This window comes from Cherax quadricarinatus, chromosome 74 (assembly GCF_038502225.1).
Source record: "Cherax quadricarinatus isolate ZL_2023a chromosome 74, ASM3850222v1, whole genome shotgun sequence".
Classification (NCBI taxonomy): Eukaryota; Metazoa; Arthropoda; class Malacostraca; order Decapoda; family Parastacidae; genus Cherax; species Cherax quadricarinatus.
The window spans coordinates 15,720,268-15,746,320 of NC_091365.1; the positions used below are offsets into that span (position 1 = coordinate 15,720,268).

Genomic DNA, 26,053 nt, shown 5'->3' on the forward strand with positions numbered 1-26,053 from the left:
CCACTCACTTTTAATAAACAATACCACTGTCTCAAGACTAGCTTCCACTCTAGTAAACAATACCATTGTCTCAAGACTAGCTTCCACTCACTTTAGTAAACAATATCATCGTCTCAAGACTAGCTTCCACTCACTTTAATAAACAATACCATTGTCTCGAGACTAGCTTCCACTCACTTTAGTAAACAATACCATCGTCTCAAGACTAGCTTCCACTCACTTTAGTAAACAATACCATCGTCTCAAGACTAGCTTCCACTCACTTTAGTAAACAATACCATCGTCTCAAGACTAGCTTCCACTCACTTTAATAAACAATACCATTGTCTCAAGACTAGCTTCCACTCACTTTAGTAAACAATACCATTGTCTCAAGACTAGCTTCCACTCACTTTAATAAACAATACCATTGTCTCAAGACTAGCTTCCACTCACTTAAATAGTCTTGAGACAATGATATTGTTTACTAAAGTGAGTGGAAGCTAGTCTTGAGACAATGGTATTGTTTATTAAAGTGAGTGGAAGCTTGTCTTGAGACGATGGTATTGTTTACTAAAGTGAGTGGAAGCTAGTCTTGAGACAATGGTATTGTTTATTAAAGTGAGTGGAAGCTAGTCTTGAGACTATGGTATTGTTTATTAAAGTGAGTGGAAGCTAAACAATACCATTGTCTCGAGACTAGCTTCCACTCACTTTAATAAACAATACCATTGTCTCAAGACTAGCTTCCACTCACTTTAATGAACAATACCATTGTCTCAAGACTAGCTTCCACTCGCTTTAATAAACAATACCATTGTCTCAAGAATAGCTTCCACTCACTTTAGTAAACAATACCATTGTCTCAAGACTAGCTTCCGCTCACTTTAATAAACAATACCATTGTCTCAAGAATAGCTTCCACTCACTTTAGTAAACAATACCACTGTCTCAAGACTAGCTTCCACTCACTTTAATAAACAATACCATTGTCTCAAGAGTAGCTTCCACTCACTTTAATAAACAATACCATTGTCTCAAGAGTAGCTTCCACTCCTTAAGTCATATTTAATGAAGAACGATTTTCAGTTAAATGTCAGTTATTTGTTATATGTGAATCCTCCTCATTAAGTGTTCTTTTTCTACCTACTTTTCTAGTAATAATTCTCTCTCTCTCCCACTGTCTCTTTCTTTAGTTCAGGCACTTCCGCTTCTCTCGTATCCACTGACGTTATTCTCTTTGTACTCCGTCTGCGTTTTACTGTTGCCTCCACTAAATAATATTCCGACATATCAGTCATTCCACTACAAACCTGCTAAGCCAGGTCTGTCCAACATTTATCCACCGATGCATATTCTAGCAAATTGCATTTACTGTGCACTGCATCATATCTCGTAAACTTGTTTATCATTTAAAATAAGTGTTGCGTATTACTGAACCACTTTCCATACATAATTCATTTAGAGGCCCCATTGGTATTTGTGCCTGACACTCCAAACTTACATAATATGCATTCAGGCCACCCACATTTATTCTCTCGCTTAGTTCAAAACTCCCTAAACATATACTCAACACGTCTCGTATTCCACTTTAATTCCGAGCCACATAATACTAGAATTTAATGACTTAAACTCTCTTCTATTTTTCCACCTTTGATAATTTAATACTGGAGTTAGTTCTTTCAGTTATAAGTAGTTTAATATCATTTACTCTCTTCCACTGAAATTCTCTAATCTCGTTTAACTTTGTTTAAGTTAGTATTGGATCATCCAACTTCTTCTCACTCACATGATTAACGAGAATAAAATGGCACAATAATGTGACTGGAACAACACACAAATAACTCGCACATAGGAGATTGAAATTTATGACTACGTCATAAAGTTCAGTCTCCTGTACTCACCTAGTTGTGGTTGCAAGGGTCGATTCATAGCTCCTGGCTCCGCTATCCTGTGTGGATTATTTCTGCATAGGATTAACAATCAACGCTCATTCCAACAACCCATCTTCAGAATTTCCTTCGTTTCACTTTCAGATATTGATGCTGAAGGAGAGGTTACTATCCCCTTGCTAGTAATGTATAGTCAACCACAGATAGACAAGTTACACGGTCCGGAGGTTAGTATCTGGCAGCTGGGATAAACACAAAACACTCGGAAATACACCTCTTGATGTATATTAACTGATAAGTAGCTTTTTCTATTTATATATACTGAGAAGTATGTGTCTGTGTATTTACGCTGACAGGTATATACCTTAGGGTGTGTAAATACTGGAGAATATCACTGTGTATACACTGTGAAACATTACCCTCTTTATAAAATGAAAACTCTCTCTCTGTATACGGTGAGAAGTTTCTCTTTGTGTATCTACACACAAAAGTCTCTCTCACAATGTATATGCACTGACAAATATTTCACCGTGGATATATGGTAAGAAATTCTCTCTCTCTCTCTGCACATATACACTGAGATGTGTATCTCTCTCGGTGAACATCCGCTCAGTACTGTCTCTCAGGACAAGTCTTGTCATGAGACCTTGCTTACTTCCCTCTTCTGTTGAAAGTCCTTCATCAGAAGAGGGTAAAAACTCTCGACCAAAGGAATTAGAGTTTTCTTCTTCCGAGCATCAAACTTGATTGCGTCTTATTTCTCAGACACTGCACGACCCATACACCTTTAGCGTTTCCACTTGAAAACAACAATAATAATAATAATAACATTATTACCATTCTTCTTCTTATATTATTATTATTATTACTAATTTTCTTGAGTTTGTAACCACATATATATACACAATGGGTAGATTAGCTATGTGATAGTATTGTGATACGTGAAATGACTAATATCCTGACGTTAGTAGTAAGCATTTTTTCTCTAGTATGACCTGATAAAAACCATTGTGGCTTCTGTTATGCTGGTTTGGTGCTCTAACTCTCACAGAATGAACTGTGGGTGCATAATAAACTCACAGGATGAGCTGTGGGTGCACAATGAACTAGCCGCTCAGGTGACACACGCTAAAAACTTGTAAGGTTACTAAGGCACTCACCTGTTATGTCTCCGATACCGTCGGGATGAGCGTCGTAGAGTGAGGGAGGATACACCTGGAACACCACGCTCGTCTTCCAGAAAGGCTCCGTGACTTCTTTATCCCGCTTCCCGTACCTGGATACCACTTAGTTTTACTACCTGACTGGCACAGTAGAACAACAACACAGAAGACACTTACAAAATACCTCAAATAACATTGTCCGTGATGGTTAGTGCTCCTGTTTTTATATCATCGTTAATGTTGAAGATGCAGTTAACAGGTTATATTAACAGGTTATATTAAGAGGTTATATTAAGAGGTTATATAAACAGGTTATATTAACAGGTTATATTAACAGGTTATATAAACAGGTTATATTAAAAATTATAATAGGTTATATTAACAGGTGTATCAAAAATTACACATTTGCCAACCATTATTTCAGCTGTGTTCCATCTGCTTCAACACGACATTTCGCAAATCTACGGCATTATCCTTCAGTGAACCACAATGTGAGAAAGAAAGAAGAGCACAAAGTGCTAAGTAGCGTCATTGATGCTACAAATGAAATTCTGGATCTAAACAATTATAGACACACTGATGAAAAAAAAAAACACGTCATAGCCTAATAACAAAACAAGGTTCTTCACTTGAAACACAAACTAGAAATATATGCTAAATATTAAGCTCATTCTTTCTCCTTATTATCAAGTCGTTCAGAGAAAACAAAAAAAGATCTGCAGTTTTCTTAAGAACTTTTATATAATAACCAAGAAACCTTTCGGATCAGTCATGGATCCCTTGCATCTTGGGTTTCATAGACTAGTTTTTATTTTCTCATCCCTTCTCAGCTTCTCTTTCTATGACCACAGTTGAGAATTAGACACATGTGCAACATCTGGGTATCTTTATTGTAGACGTTTCGCCATCCAGTGGCTTTATCAATACAAATTCCAGGACATAACTTGAAGACAGTAGTTCTACTATCTTTAAGTTATGTCCTGGAATTTGTACTGATAAAGCCACTGGATGGTGAAACGTCTACAATAAAGATACCCAGATGTTGCACATGTGTCTTAATTTCATCTTGTATACCATTCTTGTACACACACACACACACACACACACACACACACACACACATATATATATATATATATATATATATATATATATATATATATATATATATATATATATATATATATATATATATAAGTATTACTTTGCAGTGAAGCAGACGATGATGATGACGACAACACCGATGAAGAGTAAGGCGAAGAGAAACCCAAACACAGACTTATGAGCCATTTGTCTCCTGAAAGTATAAGACATATCATTGTTATATTATATTATTATTATTATTATTATTATTATTGTGTGTCCCAAAGGTTGAACTTAAACTGCCTGAATTATTTTTTTTACTTGTTATTTTACTTTGATTTGTTCTAACTTGACAATAGTATTTCCTTCATAACAACAATCACTTCTTCAAAATTATAGGAACAATTAGCATGTGCCGGTGGTGTATTGTGCCATTCCCAGCACTGATAACTTCCAAAATCCTCTGCTGCTTGGCTTTAAACGCTCATAAAAGACGCCTCCTAATTCGATGACGGCAGATAGTGAAATTCAGCCTATCGGTACACATCTGCCAGGCCTATATGTAAATAGTTCTATTTTGTTCACATTAAATCACATTAAGTATAACTGAGGTCATCTTTCATAAATGGCTTTAGTATTTAATGGCTGATGAACTTTACAGCCAGGATGGTATTCATTAGGCTAGTGTGTGTGTGCGCGCCAATTTGCAAATTTACTCAGTTTAAAAAAATTGGAATCAGTGTAATCGATTACATTGTTCAGCTCGGGTGTGTTTTAAGGAGAGAAGAACTTTAGAAACCGCAAGACGTGTTCTCAGCTTCCAATTCTTTTCTTTACAATTTCAAAATGTCTTACTCGATCTGTTTCATATTTTGATAAACGAGACACTTGTGCAACATTTTGGGAATCTTCATTCCGGAAACGTTTCGCCACGCAGTGGCTTCTTCAGCCCAATGGAGAAAAAGGTGGAAGATGAGGAGGAGTTTGAGGTAATCAGTCCCTCAGCCTAAAAGGCTGTGTGTTCAGTCCATCAATCTTGACGAAAGCACTTTCATCGGTCCGACTTGAACCGTTCACAGTCACACGTCGTCGTCGTAAGCTTCTCTCTACTACGTGCGGGTTATTGTATATTGTTCCAGTCACGGTATTGTGCATTCTTCTTCTTTTCCAGTATTTAAATATTTTCAGAATCTTCCGATTTCTTCAGCCCAAAATAAATCCAAAATTTTCTCTAAAATTTCTCAGCTCTAAAAAAAAGTAAGCTTATGTAAGCTTAGCATACATAACATACAACTCATTACCAATGATCTTGAAGGAACATAGATGTTACAAACACACAAAATAACATTATGTTAAATTAATAAAACTGACACATAATTTACACAACCTAACATTAAGAGATTGTTTTCCTTGAGGGAAACACATCAGTACCGAAAGTTTCAAGCCGACCAGAAGATGCATTATCCAGTTATTGCACAGAATCCGATGCAGTTTGGGTCTGTATCATGACAGGTGGTGCATCTCACGCGCCACATGGCAGGTGGTGCATCTCACGGGCCACTTCATGACAGATGGTGCATCTCACAGATGCACCAGTGTTGTACAGTGTCGGTACTGGACTTCCAGGTTTGTACTATGGGTAAGACTATGTTAGGTATTAATGACATCTCACCCCCTGATCCCATAGCTTACCATACCTGGTGTATTACCATACCTGGTGTATTACTATACCTGGTGTTTACCTGGAGTTTACCTGGAGAGAGTTCCGGGGGTCAACGCCCCCGCGGCCCGGTCTGAGACCAGGCCTCCTGGTGGATCAGAGCCTGATCAACCAGGCTGTTGCTGCTGGCTGCACGCAAACCAACATACGAGCCACAGCCCGGCTGATCCGGAACTGACTTTAGGTGCTTGTCCAGTGCCAGCTTGAAGACTGCCAGGGGTCTGTTGGTAATCCCCCTTATGTGTGCTGGGAGGCAGTTGAACAGTCTCGGGCCCCTGACACTTATTGTATGGTCTCTTAACGTGCTAGTGACACCCCTGCTTTTCATTGGGGGGATGGTGCATCGTCTGCCAAGTCTTTTGCTTTCGTAGTGGGTGATTTTCGTGTGCAAGTTCGGTACTAGTCCCTCTAGGATTTTCCAGGTGTATATAATTATGTATCTCTCCCTCCTGCGTTCCAGGGAATACAGGTTTAGGAACCTCAAGCGCTCCCAATAATTGAGGTGTTTTATCTCCGTTATGCGCGCCGTGAAAGTTCTCTGTACATTTTCTAGGTCGGCAATTTCACCTGCCTTGAAAGGTGCTGTTAGTGTGCAGCAATATTCCAGCCTAGATAGAACAAGTGACCTGAAGAGTGTCATCATGGGCTTGGCCTCCCTAGTTTTGAAGGTTCTCATTATCCATCCTGTCATTTTTCTAGCAGATGTGATTGATACAATGTTATGGTCCTTGAAGGTGAGATCCTCCGACATGATCACTCCCAGGTCTTTGACGTTGGTGTTTCGCTCTATTTTGTGGCCAGAATTTGTTTTGTACTCTGATGAAGATTTAATTTCCTCATGTTTACCATATCTGAGTAATTGAAATTTCTCATAGTTGAACTTCATATTGTTTTCTGCAGCCCATTGAAAGATTTGGTTGATGTCCGCCTGGAGCTTTGCAGTGTCTGCAGTGGAAGACACTGTCATGCAGATTCGGGTGTCATCTGCAAAGGAAGACCTGGTGTATTACAATACCTGGTGTATTACCATACCTGGTGTATTACCATACTTTGTGTATTACCATACCTGGTGTATTACCATACCTGGTATATTACCATACCTGGTGTATTACCATACCTGGTGTATTACCATACCTGGTGTATTACCATACCTGGTGTATTACCATACTTGGTGTATTATCATACCTGGTGTATTACCATACCTGGTGTATTACCATACCTGGTGTATTACCATACCTGGTGTATTATCATACCTGGTGTATTACCATACCTGGTGTATTACCATACCTGGTGTATTACCATACTTGGTGTATTACCATACTTGGTGTATTACCATACCTGGTGTATTACCATACCTGGTGTATTACCATACCTGGTGTATTACCATACCTGGTGTATTACCATACTTGGTGTATTATCATACCTGGTGTATTACCATACCTGGTGTATTACCATACCTGGTGTATTACCATACCTGGTGTATTACCATACCTGGTGTATTACCATACTTGGTGTATTACCATACCTGGTGTATTACCATACCTGGTGTATTACCGTACCTGGTGTATTACCATACCTGGTGTATTATCATACCTGGTGTATTACCATAATTGGTGTATTACCATACCTGGTGTATTACCATACCTGGTGTATTACCATACCTGGTGTATTACCATACCTGGTGTATTACCATACTTGGTGTATTATCATACCTGGTGTATTACCATACCTGGTGTATTACCATACCTGGTGTATTACCATACTTGGTGTATTATCATACCTGGTGTATTACCATACCTGGTGTATTACCATACCTGGTGTATTACCATACCTGGTGTATTACCAAACTTGGTGTATTATCATACCTGGTGTATTACCATACCTGGTGTATTACCATACTTGGTGTATTACCATACCTGGTGTATTACCATACCTGGTGTATTACCATACCTGGTGTATTACCATACCTGGTGTATTACCATACTTGGTGTATTATCATACCTGGTGTATTACCATACCTGGTGTATTACCATACCTGGTGTATTACCATACCTGGTGTATTACCATACCTGGTGTATTACCATACTTGGTGTATTATCATACCTGGTGTATTACCATACTTGGTGTATTATCATACCTGGTGTATTACCATACCTGGTGTATTACCATACCTGGTGTATTACCATACCTGGTGTATTACCATACCTGGTGTATTACCATACCTGGTGTATTACCAAACTTGGTGTATTATCATACCTGGTGTATTACCATACCTGGTGTATTACCATACCTGGTGTATTACCAAACTTGGTGTATTATCATACCTGGTGTATTATCATACCTGGTGTATTACCATACCTGGTGTATTACCATACCTGGTGTATTACCATACCTGGTGTATTACCATACCTGGTGTATTATCATACCTGGTGTATTACCATACCTGGTGTATTATCATACCTGGTGTATTACCATACCTGGTGTATTATCATACCTGGTGTATTATCATACCTGGTGTATTACCATACCTGGTGTATTACCATACCTGGTGTATTACCATACCTGGTGTATTATCATACCTGGTGTATTACCATACCTGGTGTATTACCATACCTGGTGTATTACCATACCTGGTGTATTACCAAACTTGGTGTATTATCATACCTGGTGTATTATCATACCTGGTGTATTACCATACCTGGTGTATTACCATACCTGGTGTATTACCATACCTGGTGTATTACCATACCTGGTGTATTACCATACCTGGTGTATTATCATACCTGGTGTATTACCATACCTGGTGTATTATCATACCTGGTGTATTACCATACCTGGTGTATTATCATACCTGGTGTATTATCATACCTGGTGTATTACCATACCTGGTGTATTACCATACCTGGTGTATTACCATACCTGGTGTATTATCATACCTGGTGTATTACCATACCTGGTGTATTATCATACCTGGTGTATTACCATACCTGGTGTATTACCATACCTGGTGTATTACCATACCTGGTGTATTACCATACCTGGTGTATTACCATACCTGGTGTATTACCATACCTGGTGTATTACCATACCTGGTGTATTACCATACCTGGTGTATTACCATACCTGGTGTATTATCATACCTGGTGTATTATCATACCTGGTGTATTACCATACCTGGTGTATTATCATACCTGGTGTATTACCATACCTGGTGTATTACCATACCTGGTGTATTACCATACCTGGTGTATTACCATACCTGGTGTATTACCATACCTGGTGTATTACCATACCTGGTGTATTACCATACTTGGTGTCCTGCAGTTTTTTGTGCTATCATTTACTTGTTAGAATTTGTTATTTCATAGCAGGCAACCTGCTTACCAAGTTGTAAGTGCAGGTCACCGTATTAGCATCGTGTACTGTTTACCAGTCATCTTACATCATCCTACCTTGTACTTAATTAACACTGCAATCAATGTATGTTCCTTTTACATGTATATTTTCTATTGTTTACTTTTGTTTCCTATTCCCATCTGTTACTACTTTATAAATGGTATCTAATTTAGATTAGAGTATTATACTCGACAAATCAAATAGTGTAATTATACTAAAAAAATAATTAATAATTTGCATATAATCATACTTGCTAGTATTATAACTTTTCATTATAATAATTACAACAGCTATATTTTTTTATTTATCTATTACTAGAACATATTTTAAATTGTCTTATGAATGCAAATATCGATCCTGATATTAATCTCCTGTCAAGCGGCAATAACAATCCTAAAAATAAGTGCCAATATTACAGTGCCAGTCAGGGGAAAACTGTACTCAGTGCCAGAAAGAACCTAACAGTATTCAATTATAATATTACATTACTAACTAAACAATAAGACGACCTCTTAACACTGCTTAATTCACTGAATGTTAATATATCCATATTATTCTTTCGGAAACCATGGTCAAACATGACATAAAAAGCATCTTTGCCTTACCAGGTTACACAGCCACACACAACCGTAGGTCTGAGCCAACACGAGGCGACACTGCTATCTAACTCTCTGATGTATCACAATGTATTGAATCTACTGCACCACGGAGGAAAGTGGTGAATTTATATTTGTAAAGTTCTCATCTAAAAAGTTAAAAACACTATAACATTTACCTGGAGTTTACCTGGAGAGGGTTTCGGGGGTCAACGCCCCCGCAGCCCGGTCTGAGACCAGGCCTCATGGTGGATCAGGGTCTGATCAACCAGGCTGTTACTGCTGACCGCACGCAAATTGACGTACGAACCACAGCCCGGCTGGTCAGGTACTGACTTTAGGTGCCTGTCCAATGCCCTCTTGAAGACAGCCAGGGGTCTATTGGTAATCCCCCTAATGTATGCTGGGAGGCAGTTGAACAGTCTTGGGCCCCAGACACTTATTGTGTTGTCTCTCAGTGTACTCGTGGCGCCCCTGCTTTTCATCGGGGAAATGTTGTATCTCCTGCTGAGTCTTTTGCTTTCAAAGGGAGTGATTTTCGTGTGCAGGTTTGGTACCAATCCCTCCAGGACCTTCCAAGTGTATATTATCATGTATCTCTCTCGCCTGCATTCCAGGGAATACAGATCAAGGACCTTCAACCATTTCCAGTAGTTTAGGTGCCTTATCGCACTAATGTCTGTCGTGAAAGTAAAGTTCTTTGTACACTCTCCAATGGAAATAAAGGACCCCAATGGAAATAAAGGACCCCAATGGAAATTAAATGACCCCAATGGAAATAAGTCATTCTGACATTTTGGGGTTATCCTAGGTTCTCTACACATATGCTGCTATGTATGATAATTCTATGTAACTGTATTTGTGAATACCTGAATAAACTTACTTACTAATTCCAGGTCTGCAATGTCGCCAGCCTTGAAGGGGGTCGTTAGTGTACAGCAGTATTCCAGCCTAGAGAGCACAAACGATTTGAAGAGAATTATGGGCTTGGCGTCCATAGTTTTGAAGGTTCTCATTATCCATCCTGTCATTTTCCTAGCAGATGAAGTAGATACATTGTTGTGATCTTTGAAGGCAAGATCCTCTGACATTATCACTCCCAGGTCCTTCACATTACTTTTCCGCTCTATTGTATGATTAAAATTTGTGGTATACCCTGACACATTTTTAATTTCTTCAAGTTTTCCATATCTGAGTAGATGAAATTTCTCCTCGTTGTACTTCATATTGTTTTGAGTGGCCCATTCGAAGATTTGGTTGATGTCCGCTTGAAGTCTCGCGGTGTCTTTGATGGAGGTCACTGCCATGGTAATCCGGGTGTCATCCACAAAGGAAGACACGGAGCTATGACTTACATCTCTATGTCAGAAATGAGGATGAGGAATAGACTGGGAGTGAGTACTGTGCCTTGTGGAACAGAGCTTTTTACTGTGGCTGCCTGGGACTTTACTCTGTTTACTGTTACGCTTTGTGTTCTATTTGTCAGTAAGTTGTAGATCCATCTGCCAACTTTTCCCGTTATTCCTTTATTACGCATTTTGTGTGCTATTACACCATGGTCACACATGACTCACGAAATCGTAATGACACGATTGCAAACAAACCATACCACGGGCGGGATTGAACCCGCGGTCAAAGAGTCTCAAAACTCCAGACCGTCGCATTAGCCATTTGTGGTCACCTTCCTATGGTGTAGAAATATACCTAGTTGGACGAATCTTATTGTGGCTAGCTGGTCCAGTGGCTAACGTGACGGTCTGGAGTTTAGAGACTCTCTGATCGCGGGTTCAATCCCGCCCGTGGTATGGTTTATGGTCACACATGTCGAAAGATTTTGCAGTCTGTGCATACATCTGTATTTTATCCTCTACAGCATCCATGACCTTGTCATAGTGGTCCAGTAGCTGGGACAGGCAGGAGCGACCTGCTCTAAACCCGTGTTGTCCTGGGTTGTGTAATTTATGGGTATCTAGGTGGTTGGCGATCTTGCTTCTTAGAACCCTCTCAAAGATTTTTATGATATGAGATGTTAGTGCTATCGGTCTGTAGTTCTTTGCAATTGCTTTACTGCCACCTTTGTGGAGTGGGGCTATGTCTGTTATTTTTTAGTGTGTGGGATGACCCCTGTGTCCATGCTCCCTCTCCATAAAATGCTGAAGGCATGCGATAGGGGCGTCTTGCAATTCTTGATGAACACAGAGTTCCACGAATCTGGGCCTGGGGCAGAGTGCATGGGCATGTCATTAATTGCCTCTTCAAAGTCTTCTGGAGTTAGAATAATATCCAGGATTTTGGGGATGACTCAAATTTTGGGTTTTGTTCATAAAGAATTCATTTGGATTATCGACCCTTAGTCTGGGCAGTGGCTCGCTGAACACTGAGTCATATTGGGACTTTAGTATCTCACTCATTTCATGGCTATCATCTGTGTATGTCCCATCCCGCCTAAGCAGGGGCCCAATAATGGATGTTTTTTCCCTTAGATTTGGCATAAGTATTTTTGTTTTTAATTTCTTTTATGGCTTTTAGTTCTTCCTGTGATTCCTGTCTCCTCTAAGTTTCCTTCAGCTTAAGTTCGATATTTGCAATTTCATGGACTAGTGCCTCCCTTCGTATTTCAGATATACTGGCCCCACTCAGCAGCTCTGTGACTCTTCACCTTCGTCTGAATAAGGAACATCTTTCTCTTTCTAGTTTACATATTATCTTTCTTTTTCTTAATGGAATGTGTCTTGAGATCTCAAGAACCACAGAATTCATTTTTTTTCAAGGCAAATGTTCGGATCCGTGTTGTTTAGGATACCTTCCCAGCTTGTTGCATTTAGGGCACGGTTTACAAGATCCCATTGTATGTTTTTGTTGTTGAAATTGAATTTTGTGAAGAGACCTTCATGACTGCTCACATTTTGCGGGTTCAGAGCCCTGTGCATACATGTCTGTACCTCTATTATGTTGTGATCTGAGTGCACTGTCTTTGATACAGTTATATTGCGTATCAGATCGTCATTGTTACTAAAGATGAGGTCCAGCGTACTATTTGCTCTACTATTTGCTGATTTTATTATTATTATAATCAAGGGGGAAGCGCTAAACCCGGAGGATTATACAGCGCCTGGGGGGGGGGGGGATGTGGAAGGCATTCAGGCTTAATTTGGGGAACTGGAGCACAGATCCAATTCCCTAAATCTAGAGCCCCTCACCAACATCAAGGAACCTTCCTTGAGGGGTACTATTTGCTGAATTAAGGTAAATTTGGTGCAGATTTAATAGTTCGTTTGTGTGTGAATTTTCAGCTGAGCTGCCTCCCGGGGTGATCTCTGCTAAAACATTGTTTGCTATACTCTTCCATTTTAGGTGTCTCAAGTTGAAATCTCCTAGTAGTAAGATGTTTGGGGCAGGAATTGAGAGATTTTCCAGATAGTGGTCAATTTTCTCAAGTTGTCTGGAATTGTTGGGAAGTTGCATCTGGAGGCTTGTATACTACCACAATGACAAGGTTTTGGTTTTCAATCTTTACCGCCAAAACTTCAACTGCATCATTTGAGGTGTTTAGTACATACAGGCATACAGGCCAACCCCTCCTTGTTGCCTGTTTAGTCTGTGGCATCGGAATAGGTTATAACCTGGGATCCATATGTCGTTGTCATAATGATCCTTTATGTGGGTCTCTGTGAATGCTGCAAACATTGCATTTGACTCCATGTGCAGTCCCTTGATGTAAGGAATTTTGTTTTTTTTAGATGGCTTTAGACCCTGTATGTTTGCAAAGACAAATGTGGTTGTATTGGTGGAATTTAGGGGGGTTGTATTTGCTGGCTCTAATATCTGTTGTTCTGGAGTAAAGGCCAATGTCCATGCCTCTGCTCTAGAAGTGTTTTCAGGTGGTGTAGGATTGTCATTTCTTGCCAGTCTTTTTTTTTTTTTCTCCCGGCCCTAAAAAACCCCTGTCCCTGGAGAGGTTGTGGCTCCTCTCTTTCGTTTCCCATAGTCTGGCTGGTCTGTGTCTTCTAGTCTCCTTTAGATGTTGTGCCTGGCAGTATACATTGTAGCATTTTCTTTCATGGACTGATGAGTGACACATTTCTGGGTGAAGTAAGTTACAAGAAGGGAAGTTGCACTCTTCTGTTGTCATGTGGGTGCGACATTTTGGAGCAGTCTACAGGTTACCTCACACAAATTCTTACGCATTCAGCTATAACCTAAAAAAAAATATAACTGACTCAGAGATGAATGAACACCACTTGATATCTGCTGACTGCAGTTGACTCTCAAGTAGCTGACTTCATACACACTATGAACAACTGCTGCTACTACCATCTATAACTAAGACAACAAGAATCTCAGAGACGGGTGCCTCATTACTTGACTATATCTGGACAAATACTCTATCCCCACTAAAAGCAAGGATAATCACAGATAACACCACAGACCACTACATCACCTTCCTCATAACCAACTTATGTAAACAGCTTCAAGACACCAGTAAGATCTCATTTCGACTTCATGACAAGACATCAGTCAGTAACTTTATTTCAGCATGAAGTGACACTGAATGGCAAAGAGAGTTAGCCGACAATCACAACATTGATGAACGTGTCAATTTTTTTCTTCATAAAACCCGAAACCTCTATAACCAAGATGATCACAGCTAGGAGACTAAACAGCTCACAAACAGTATCCTCAAATCCATGATAAAAAAAAAATGAAAAACAATTCAAACTGGGTTTGATAATAAAAAAACAGACAAAACAATAGACGTCAATACTTATTAATCTAATTCGTAAGTCTAAACTATTATGCAAGCAGATTTAACGAAATAAAAGGGGGATATGAAAAAGACCTGGAAAACTCTCTCTGAAATCCTGGTCTCCAGAAAACTATCCAGAAACGGAGATATAAACTTAATTAAAGCAGATAAACCACACATCCAGCTTGCAGACACTGCCAACAACCTTGTCTTCTTCTCTACTATTGGATCAAAACTAGCAAGCAAAATCCCAGCCTCAAATACCCAGGTGAAAGACTGCCTTACTGGAAACTACCATAATACTCTATATCTGGCTCCTACTAATCCTACTAAAGTCTCACTCATCATCAGATCACTAAAACACAAGGGAAGAGACCAAAGTAACTTGCTACCACACATGTACAAAAAAAAAAAAAACAGCTCATGTGCTGTCACCCATTATTGGAACTCTGTTTAATAAATCATTGGAATCTTCAACCTTCCCATCAATTCTCGAGATAGCAAGGGTTACACCAATCCTGAAAGGTGATCTAACTGAACTGAACACCTACAGACCTATATTAAACTTGCCCTTACTATCTAAAATCTTCGAAAAAATAAAACATAAGCGAATTTACTCCTACCTAATAATTCACAACATACCTAACCCTTGAAGTCTGGGTTTAGGCCGAAGAAAAGTACGAATGATGCAACTATACAAATGCTCGAATTGCTATATGCAGCACTAGAAAAAAAAAAAAATATCCTCCATGGTTCTTCATAGACCTGTGGAAAGCATTTGATGCAGTGGACCACAGTATGTCTCCATAAATGGTATAATCTGAACTACTCAGCCTGCAGTCGGTAGAGTACCACAGGGCAGTGTCCTAGGCCCTCTGCTCTTTCTCATTTACCTCAACGACCTCTCCAACGCATCTCGTCTCAAACCAGTTCTATTCGTAGATGACACTACCTATGTCTTCTCCCACTCTAAACCGACTATACTTAGTGACACAGTTAATGAGCTACTAAAAATATCTAAGTGGATAACGACCAACAAACTCACTCTCAATATAGGCAAAACCTACTTCATGCTGTTTAGAACCAGAACTTTAAATATCCAGTTTAACACATTGATTAATGATTCCCCCATTACAACCACACTAAGGGCAAATGTTTAGGGCAAGACATTGACTGCAACCTTAAATTTCAGACCCACATCAAACAAATAGCCAAGGTGTCGAAAACAGTAGGCATCCTTTCCAAGATACGGTACTATGAACCATACCCCCGGCCGGGATTGAACCCGCGGTCATAGAGTCTCAAAACTCCAGCCCGTCGCGTTAGCCACTAGACCAGTTAGCCACAATAAGATTCATCCAACTAGGTATATTTCTACACCATAGGAAGGTTAGCACAGGCACCTCTGTGACCACAAATGCAAGTTTTTACAGACGAATCTCCAGCTAGCGTGGCCGTGACGAACTCTAGCTCAAGTCCCTTCACTGCCGTCAACATGACTCAAGAAATCGTAATGACACGATTGCAAACAAACCATACCCCCGGCCGGGATTGAACCCGTGGTCATAGTCTCAAAACTCCAGCGACGGGCTGGAGTTTTGAGACTCTATGACCGCGGGTTCAATCCCGGCCGGGGGTATGGTTTGTTTGCAATCGTGTTATTACGATTTCTTGAGTCATACGGTACTATGTACCCCAAACGGGACTACTTACACTATACCATTCTCTAATCTACCCTTACCTCACCTATGGTATTTGTGCCTGGGGATATACCACGACCAATCATCTTAAACCATTAATAACTCAACCAAAATCTGCTGTGCTGATGATCACCAGTTCTTGCGCCAGGCAACACACCCCTCTGCTCTTCAAGAGTTTAAACCTACTTAATATACAAAAATTACACTCATATTATTGTGCCTACTATATGAACAGCACACTGAACTCCAATATAAACCCTCCTGTCCAACTTCTCCTTGATAGCTGCAACACAAGAGCACAACACAAGAGCACAACTCTCCGACATCCCTCGAGTCTGTCTCACTCTTTGCAAAAATGCAATGCACATAAATAGCCTCAAGATCTGGAATTCATTGCCTGAACCAGCAAAAGGTCCCCTGTCTTCAAATAAATTTAGGACTATAATTAAAAAACATCTCATCTCCCAAACTTAACTACACCAACATTCATTCAATCATTCAATCAGTTTGAAACTACTCAAGTAATCTCTGTTAACTGAAGACCACTAAATCACTCTAAAATATTTAAACACACTTAAAACTGTATTGTTGCAATATTATAATTTATACTAATTGTTATACTTTTATTAGTTTCTTCAATCTCTACTATAAACCTTAACAATTATAAGGTTTTTTTTTTTGGCTCTCTCTCAGTTGTATTAATGTAAAATAATGAAAAATTAAAATTTACCATTCCATAACCTTTGTCTAGTTTTAAGTAGTGTGACAATATTAGTGTGGCAGAAATGCTCGGGTATGATAGTGACTTTGTGCTGGATAATTTATGTAACATGTAAACCTTACATTGTCACCTGTGCAAGGAAATAAAGTTTTTATTTGTGCCAGTAATACGTCACTCTCTGATGGTGCCAGTAATACGTCACTCTCTGATGGTGCCAGTAATACGTCACTCTCTGATGGTGCCAGTAATACGTCACTCTCTGATGGTGCCAGTAATACGTCACTCTCTGATGGTGCCAGTAATACGTCACTCTCTGATGGTGTCAGTAATACGTCACTCTCTGATGGTGCCAGTAATACGTCACTCTCTGATGGTGTCAGTAATACGTCACTCTCTGATGGTGCCAGTAATACGTCACTCTCTGATGGTGCCAGTAATACGTCACTCTGATGGTGCCAGTAATACGTCACTCTCTGATGGTGCCAGTAATACGTCACTCTCTGATGGTGTCAGTAATACGTCACTCTCTGATGGTGCCAGTAACACGTCACTCTCTGATGGTGCCAGTAATACGTCACTCTCTGATGGTGCCAGTAATACGTCACTCTCTGATGGTGCCAGTAATACGTCACTCTCTGATGGTGCCAGTAATACGTCACTCTCTGATGGTGCCAGTAATACGTCACTCTCTGATGGTGCCAGTAATACGTCACTCTCTGATGGTGCCAGTAATACGTCACTCTCTGATGGTGCCAGTAATACGTCACTCTCTGATGGTGCCAGTAATACGCCACTCTGATGGTGCCAGTAATACGCCACTCTCTGATGGTGCCAGTAATACATCACTCTCTGATGGTGCCAGTAATACGTCACTCTCTGATGGTGCCAGTAATACGTCACTCTCTGATGGTGCCAGTAATACGTCACTCTCTGATGGTGCCAGTAATACGTCACTCTCTGATGGTGCCAGTAATACGTCACTCTCTGATGGTGCCAGTAATACGTCACTCTCTGATGGTGCCAGTAATACGTCACTCTCTGATGGTGCCAGTAATACGTCACTCTCTGATGGTGCCAGTAATACGCCACTCTGATGGTGCCAGTAATACGTCACTCTCTGATGGTGCCAGTAATACGCCACTCTGATGGTGCCAGTAATACGTCACTCTCTGATGGTGCCAGTAATACGTCACTCTCTGATGGTGCCAGTAATACGTCACTCTCTGATGGTGCCAGTAATACGTCACTCTCTGATGGTGCCAGTAATACGTCACTCTCTGATGGTGCCAGTAATACGTCACTCTCTGATGGTGCCAGTAATACGTCACTCTCTGATGGTGGCAGTAATACGTCACTCTGATGGTACCAGTAATACTTCACTCTGATGGTGCCAGTAATACATCACTCTCTGATGGTGCCAGTAATACGTCACTCTGATGGTGCCAGTAATACGTCACTCTCTGATGGTTCCAGAAATACGTCACTCTCTGATGGTGCCAGTAATACGTCACTCTCTGATGGTGCCAGTAATACGTCACTCTGATGATGCCAGTAATACGTCACTCTCTGATGGTGCCAGTAATACGTCACTCTCTGATGGTGCCAGTAATACGTCACTCTGATGGTGCCAGTAATACGTCACTCTCTGATGGTGCCAGTAATACGTCACTCTCTGATGGTGCCAGTAATACGCCACTCTCTGATGGTGCCAGTAATACGTCACTCTGATGGTGCCAGTAATACGTCACTCTCTGATGGTGCCAGTAATACGTCACTCTCTGTTGGTGCCAGTAATACGCCACTCTGATGGTGCCAGTAATACGTCACTCTGATGGTACCAGTAATACGTCACTCTCTGATGGTGCCAGAAATACTTTATTCTTTGATGGTGTCAGTAATACGCCACTTTGATGGTGCCAGTAATACGTGACTCTGATGGTGCCAGTAATATGTCACTCTGATGGTGCCAGTAATACGTCACTCTGATGGTGCCAGTAATACGTCACTCTGATGGTGCCAGTAATACTTCACTCTGATGGTGCCAGTAATACTTCACTCTGATGGTGCCAGTAATACGTCACTCTCTGATGGTGCCAGTAATACTTCACTCTGATGGTGCCAGTAATACGTCACTCTCTGATGGTACCAGTAATACGTCACTCTCTGATGGAGCCAGTAATACGTCACTCTATGATGGTGCCAGAAATACTTTATTCTTTGATGGTGCCAGTAATACGCCACTCTGATGGTGCCAGTAATACGTCACTCTGATGGTGCCAGTAATACGTCACTCTCTGATGGTGCCAGTAATACGCCACTCTGATGGTGCCAGTAATACTTCACTCTGATGGTGCCAATAATACGTCACTCTCTGATGGTGCCAGTAATACTTCACTCTGATAGTGCCAGTAATACGCCACTCTGATGGTGCCAGTAATACGTCACTCTCTGATGGTGCCAGTAATACGTCACTCTCTGATGGTGCCAGTAATACGTCACTCTCCGATGGTGCCAGTAATACGGCACTCTCTGATGATGCCAGTAATACGTCACTCTGATGGTGCCAGTAATACTTCACTCTGATGGTGCCAGTAATACGTCACTCTCTGATGGTGCCAGTAATACTTCACTCTGATGGTGCCAGTAATACGTCACTCTCTGATGGTGCCAGTAATACGTCACTGTCTGATGGTGCCAGTAGTACGTCACTCTCTGATGGTGCCAGTAATACGTCACTCTCTGATGGTGCCAGTAATACGTCACTCTCTGATGGTACCAGTAATACGTCACTCTCTGATGGTGCCAGTAATACGTCACTCTCTGATGGTACCAGTAATACGTCACTCTCTGATGGTGCCAGTAATACGTCACTCTCTGATGGTGCCAGTAATACGTCACTCTCTGATGGTGCCAGTAATACGTCACTTTGATGGTGCCAATAATACTTCACTCTGATCGTGCCAGTAATACGTCACTCTCTGATGGTGCCAGTAATACGTCACTCTCTGATGGTGCCAGTAATACGTCACTCTCTGATGGTGCCAGTAATACGCCACTCTGATGGTGCCAGTAATACGCCACTCTCTGATGGTGCCAGTAATACGTCACTCTCTGATGGTGCCAGTAATACGTCACTCTCTGATGGTGCCAGTAATACGTCACTCTCTGATGGTGCCAGTAATACGTCACTCTCTGATGGTGCCAGTAATACGTCACTCTCTGATGGTGCCAGTAATACGTCACTCTCTGATGGTGCCAGTAATACGTCACTCTCTGTTGGTGCCAGTAATACGTCACTCTCTGATGGTGCCAGTAATACGTCACTCTCTGATGGTGCCAGTAATACGTCACTCTCTGATGGTGGCAGTAATACGTCACTCTGATGGTACCAGTAATACTTCACTCTGATGGTGCCAGTAATACATCACTCTCTGATGGTGCCAGTAATACGTCACTCTGATGGTGCCAGTAATACGTCACTCTCTGATGGTTCCAGAAATACGTCACTCTCTGATGGTGCCAGTAATACGTCACTCTCTGATGGTGCCAGTAATACGTCACTCTGATGATGCCAGTAATACGTCACTCTCTGATGGTGCCAGTAATACGTCACTCTCTGATGGTGCCAGTAATACGTCACTCTGATGGTGCCAGTAATACGTCACTCTCTGATGGTGCCAGTAATACGTCACTCTGTGATGGTGCCAGTAATACGCCACTCTCTGATGGTGCCAGTAATACGTCACTCTCTGATGGTGCCAGTAATACGTCACTCTGATGGTGCCAGTAATACGTCACTCTCTGATGGTGCCAGCAATACGTCACTCTCTGTTGATGCCAGTAATACGCCACTCTGATGGTGCCAGTAATACGTCACTCTGATGGTACCAGTAATACGTCACTCTCTGATGGTGCCAGAAATACTTTATTCTTTGATGGTGTCAGTAATACGCCACTTTGATGGTGCCAGTAATACGTCACTCTGAAGGTGCCAGTAATATGTCACTCTGATGGTGCCAGTAATACGTCACTCTCTGATGGTGCCAGTAATACGTCACTCTGATGGTGCCAGTAATACTTCACTCTGATGGTGCAGTAATACTTCACTCTGATGGTGCCAGTAATACGTCACTCTCTGATGGTGCCAGTAATACTTCACTCTGATGGTGCCAGTAATACGTCACTCTCTGATGGTACCAGTAATACGTCACTCTCTGATGGTGCCAGTAATACGTCACTCTATGATGGTGCCAGAAATACTTTATTCTTTGATGGTGCCAGTAATACGCCACTCTGATGGTGCCAGTAATACGTCACTCTGATGGTGCCAGCAATATGTCACTCTGATGGTGCCAGTAATACGTCACTCTCTGATGGTGCCAGTAATACTTCACTCTGATGGTGCCAGTAATACGTCACTCTCTGATGGTGCCAGTAATACTTCACTCTGATAGTGCCAGTAATACGCCACTCTGATGGTGCCAGTAATACGTCACTCTCTGATGGTGCCAGTAATACGTCACTCTCTGATGGTGCCAGTAATACGTCACTCTCCGATGGTGCCAGTAATACGGCACTCTCTGATGATGCCAGTAATACGTCACTCTGATGGTGCCAGTAATACTTCACTCTGATGGTGCCAGTAATACGTCACTCTCTGATGGTGCCAGTAATACTTCACTCTGATGGTGCCAGTAATACGTCACTCTCTGATGGTGCCAGTAATACGTCACTGTCTGATGGTGCCAGTAATACGTCACTCTCTGATGGTGCCAGTAATACGTCACTCTCTGATGGTGCCAGTAATACGTCACTCTCTGATGGTACCAGTAATACGTCACTCTCTGATGGTGCCAGTAATACGTCACTCTCTGATAGTACCAGTAATACGTCACTCTCTGATGGTGCCAGTAATACGTCACTCTCTGATGGTGCCAGTAATACGTCACTCTCTGATGGTGCCAGTAATACGTCACTTTGATGGTGCCAATAATACTTCACTCTGATCGTGCCAGTAATACGTCACTCTCTGATGGTGCCAGTAATACGTCACTCTCTGATGGTGCCAATAATACATCACTCTGATGATGCCAGTAATACCTCACTCTCTGATGGTGCCAGTAATACGTCACTCTCTGATGGTGCCAGTAATACGTCACTCTCTGATGGTGCCAGTAATACGTCACTCTCTGATGGTACCAGTAATACGTCACTCTCTGATGGTGCCAGTAATACGTCACTCCCTGATGGTGCCAGTAATACGTCACTCTCTGATGGTGCCAGTAATACGTCACTCTCTGATGGTGCCAGTAATACGTCACTCTCTGATGATGCCAGTAATACTTCACTCTGATGGTGCCAGTAATACGTCACTCTCTGATGGTGCCAGTAATACGTCACTCTCTGAAGGTGCCAGTAATACGTTACTCTCTGATGGTGCCAGTAATACTTCACTCTGATGGTGCCAGTAATACTTCACTCTGATGGTGCCATTAATACGTCACTCTCTGATGGTGCCAGTAATACTTCACTCTGATGGTGCCAGTAATACGTCACTCTCTGATGGTACCAGTAATACGTCACTCTCTGATGGTACCAGTAATACGTCACTCTCTGATGGTGCCAGTAATACGTCACTCCCTGATGGTGCCAGTAATACGTCACTCTCTGATGGTGCCAGTAATACGTCACTCTCTGATGGTGCCAGTAATACGTCACTCTCTGATGATGCCAGTAATACTTCACTCTGATGGTGCCAGTAATACGTCACTCTCTGATGGTGCCAGTAATACGTCACTCTCTGAAGGTGCCAGTAATACGTTACTCTCTGATGGTGCCAGTAATACTTCACTCTGATGGTGCCAGTAATACTTCACTCTGATGGTGCCATTAATACGTCACTCTCTGATGGTGCCAGTAATACTTCACTCTGATGGTGCCAGTAATACGTCACTCTCTGATGGTACCAGTAATACGTCACTCTCTGATGGTGTCAATAATACGTCACTCTGATGGTGACAGTAATACGTCACTCTGATGGTACCAGTAATACGTCACTCTTTGATGGTGCCAATAATACGTCACTCTCTGATGGTGACAGTAATACGTCACTCTCTGATGGTGCAGTAATACGTCACTGATGGTGCCAGTAATACGTCACTCTGATAGTGCCAGTAATACGTCACTCTCTGATGGTACCAGCAATACGTCACTCTCTGATGGTGCCAGTAATACGTCACTCTCTGATGGTACCAGTAATACGTCACTCTCTGATGGTGCCAGTAATACGTCACTCTCTGATGGTGCCAGTAATACGTCACTCTCTGATGGTACCAGTAATACGTCACTCTCTGATGGTACCAGTAATACGTCACTCTCTGATGGTACCAGTAATACGTCACTCTCTGATGGTACCAGTAATACGTCACTCTCTGATGGTACCAGTAATACGTCACTCTCTGATGGTACCAGTAATACGTTACTCTCTGATGGTGCCAGTAATACGTCACTCTCTGGTGGTGCCAGTAATACGTCACTCTCTGATGGTACCAGTAATACGTCACTCTCTGATGGTGCCAGTAATACGTCACTCTCTGATGGTGCCAGTAATACGTCACTCTCTGATGGAACCAGTAATACGTCACTCTCTGATGGTGCCAGTAATATTTCACTCTCTGATGGTGCCAGTAATACGTTACTCTCTGATGGTACCAGTAATACGTCACTCTCTGATGGTGCCAGTAATACGTCACTCTGGTGGTGCCAGTAATACGTCACTCTCTGATGGTACCAGTAATACGTCACTCTCTGATGGTGCCAGTAATACGTCACTCTCTGATGGTGCCAGTAATACGTCACTCTCTGATGGTGCCAGTAATACGTCACTTTGATGGTGCCAATAATACTTCACTCTGATCGTGCCAGTAATACGTCACTCTCTGATGGTGCCAGTAATACGTCACTCTCTGATGGTGCCAATAATACGTCACTCTGATGGTGCCAGTAATACCTCACTCTCTGATGGTGCCAGTAATACGTCACTCTCTGATGGTGCCAGTAATACGTCACCCTCTGATGGTGCCAGTAATACATCACTCTCTGATGGTACCAGTAATACGTCACTCTCTGATGGTGCCAGTAATACGTCACTCTCTGATGGTTCCAGTAATACGTCACTCTCTGATGGTGCCAGTAATACGTCACTCTCTGATGGTGCCAGTAATACGTCACTCTGATGGTGCCAATAATACTTCACTCTGATGGTGCCAGTAATACGTCACTCTCTGATGGTGCCAGTAATACGTCACTCTCTGATGGTGCCAATAATACGTCACTCTGATGGTGCCAGTAATACGTCACTCTCTGATGGTGCCAGTAATACGTCACTCTCTGATGGTGCCAGTAATACGTCACTCTCTGATGGTGCCAGTAATATGTCACTCTGATGGTGCCAGTAATACGTCACTCTGATGGTGCCAGTAATATGTTACTCTGATGGTGCCAGTAATACGTCACTCGGTCATGCATCATATTGGCACTTTTACCAGCATCAAGGCACCCTATGAAGGATCTCTGGATCAAGAGCCCTTCACCGGCATCAAGGCACTTCTCTAGAAGGGTTCAAGTATCCATGGAAGGAATCACCGTCCATAATTACAGTGTTTATTGTAAGCCATGTTAGTACTCGTGACGACTGATAACTGTGACCTTTATTATTATTGCGACAGTGTTAGTACTCGTGACGACTGATAACTGTGACCTACATTATTACTGCGACAGTGTTAGTACTCGTGACGACTGATAACTGTGACCAACATTATTACTGCGACAGTGTTAGTACTCGTGACGACTGATAACTGTGACCTACATTATTACTGCGACAGTGTTAGTACTCGTGACGACTGATAACTGTGACCTACATTATTATTGCGACAGTGTTAGTACTCGTGACGACTGATAACTGTGACCTACATTATTACTGCGACAGTGTTAGTACTCGTGACGACTGATAACTGTGACCTACATTATTATTGCGACAGTGTTAGTACTCGTGACGACTGATAACTGCGACCTACATTATTATTGCGACAGTGTTAGTACTCGTGACGACTGATAACTGTGACCTACATTATTATTGCGAGTGTTAGTACTCGTGACGACTGATAACTGTGACCTACATTATTATTGCGAGTGTTAGTACTCGTGACGACTGATAACTGTGACCTACATTATTACTGCGACAGTGTTAGTACTCGTGACGACTGATAACTGTGACATACATTATTATTGCGACAGTGTTAGTACTCGTGACGACTGATAACTGTGACCTACATTATTATTGCGACAGTGTTAGTACTCGTGACGACTGATAACTGTGACCTACATTATTACTGCGACAGTGTTAGTACTCGTGACGACTGATAACTGTGACCTACATTATTATTGCGGCAGTGTTAGTACTCGTGAAGACTGATAACTGTGACCTACATTATTACTGCGACAGTGTTAGTACTCGTGACGACTGATAACTGTGACCAACATTATTACTGCGACAGTGTTAGTACTCGTGACGACTGATAACTGTGACCTACATTATTATTGCGACAGTGTTAGTACTCGTGACGACTGATAACTGTGACCTACATTATTATTGCGACAGTGTTAGTACTCGTGACGACTGATAACTGTGACCTACATTATTATTGCGACAGTGTTAGTACTCGTGACGACTGATAACTGTGACCTACATTATTACTGCGACAGTGTTAGTACTCGTGACGACTGATAACTGTGACCTACATTATTATTGCGACAGTGTTAGTACTCGTGACGACTGATAACTGCGACCTACATTATTATTGCGACAGTGTTAGTACTCGTGACGACTGATAACTATGACCTACATTATTATTGCGACAGTGTTAGTACTCGTGACGACTGATAACTGTGACCTACATTATTATTGCGACAGTGTTAGTACTCGTGACGACTGATAACTGTGACCTACATTATTACTGCGACAGTGTTAGTACTCGTGACGACTGATAACTGTGACC

General features: G+C 41.6%; 1 protein-coding gene across 2 annotated transcripts in view; it reads right to left on the bottom strand.

Annotated features, from left to right (window-relative positions):
• LOC128700223 (maltase 2) overlaps window positions 1–26,053 on the bottom strand; it is a gene marked incomplete at its 3' end in the record, with an annotated part of 226,798 nt that overhangs the window by 119,879 nt on the left and 80,866 nt on the right. For both annotated transcript variants that reach the window (XM_070100802.1, XM_070100803.1), the window contains 2 exon segments: window positions 3,032–3,147; window positions 4,239–4,331. In XM_070100802.1, the coding sequence (XP_069956903.1) occupies window positions 3,032–3,147; window positions 4,239–4,331 (209 nt within the window).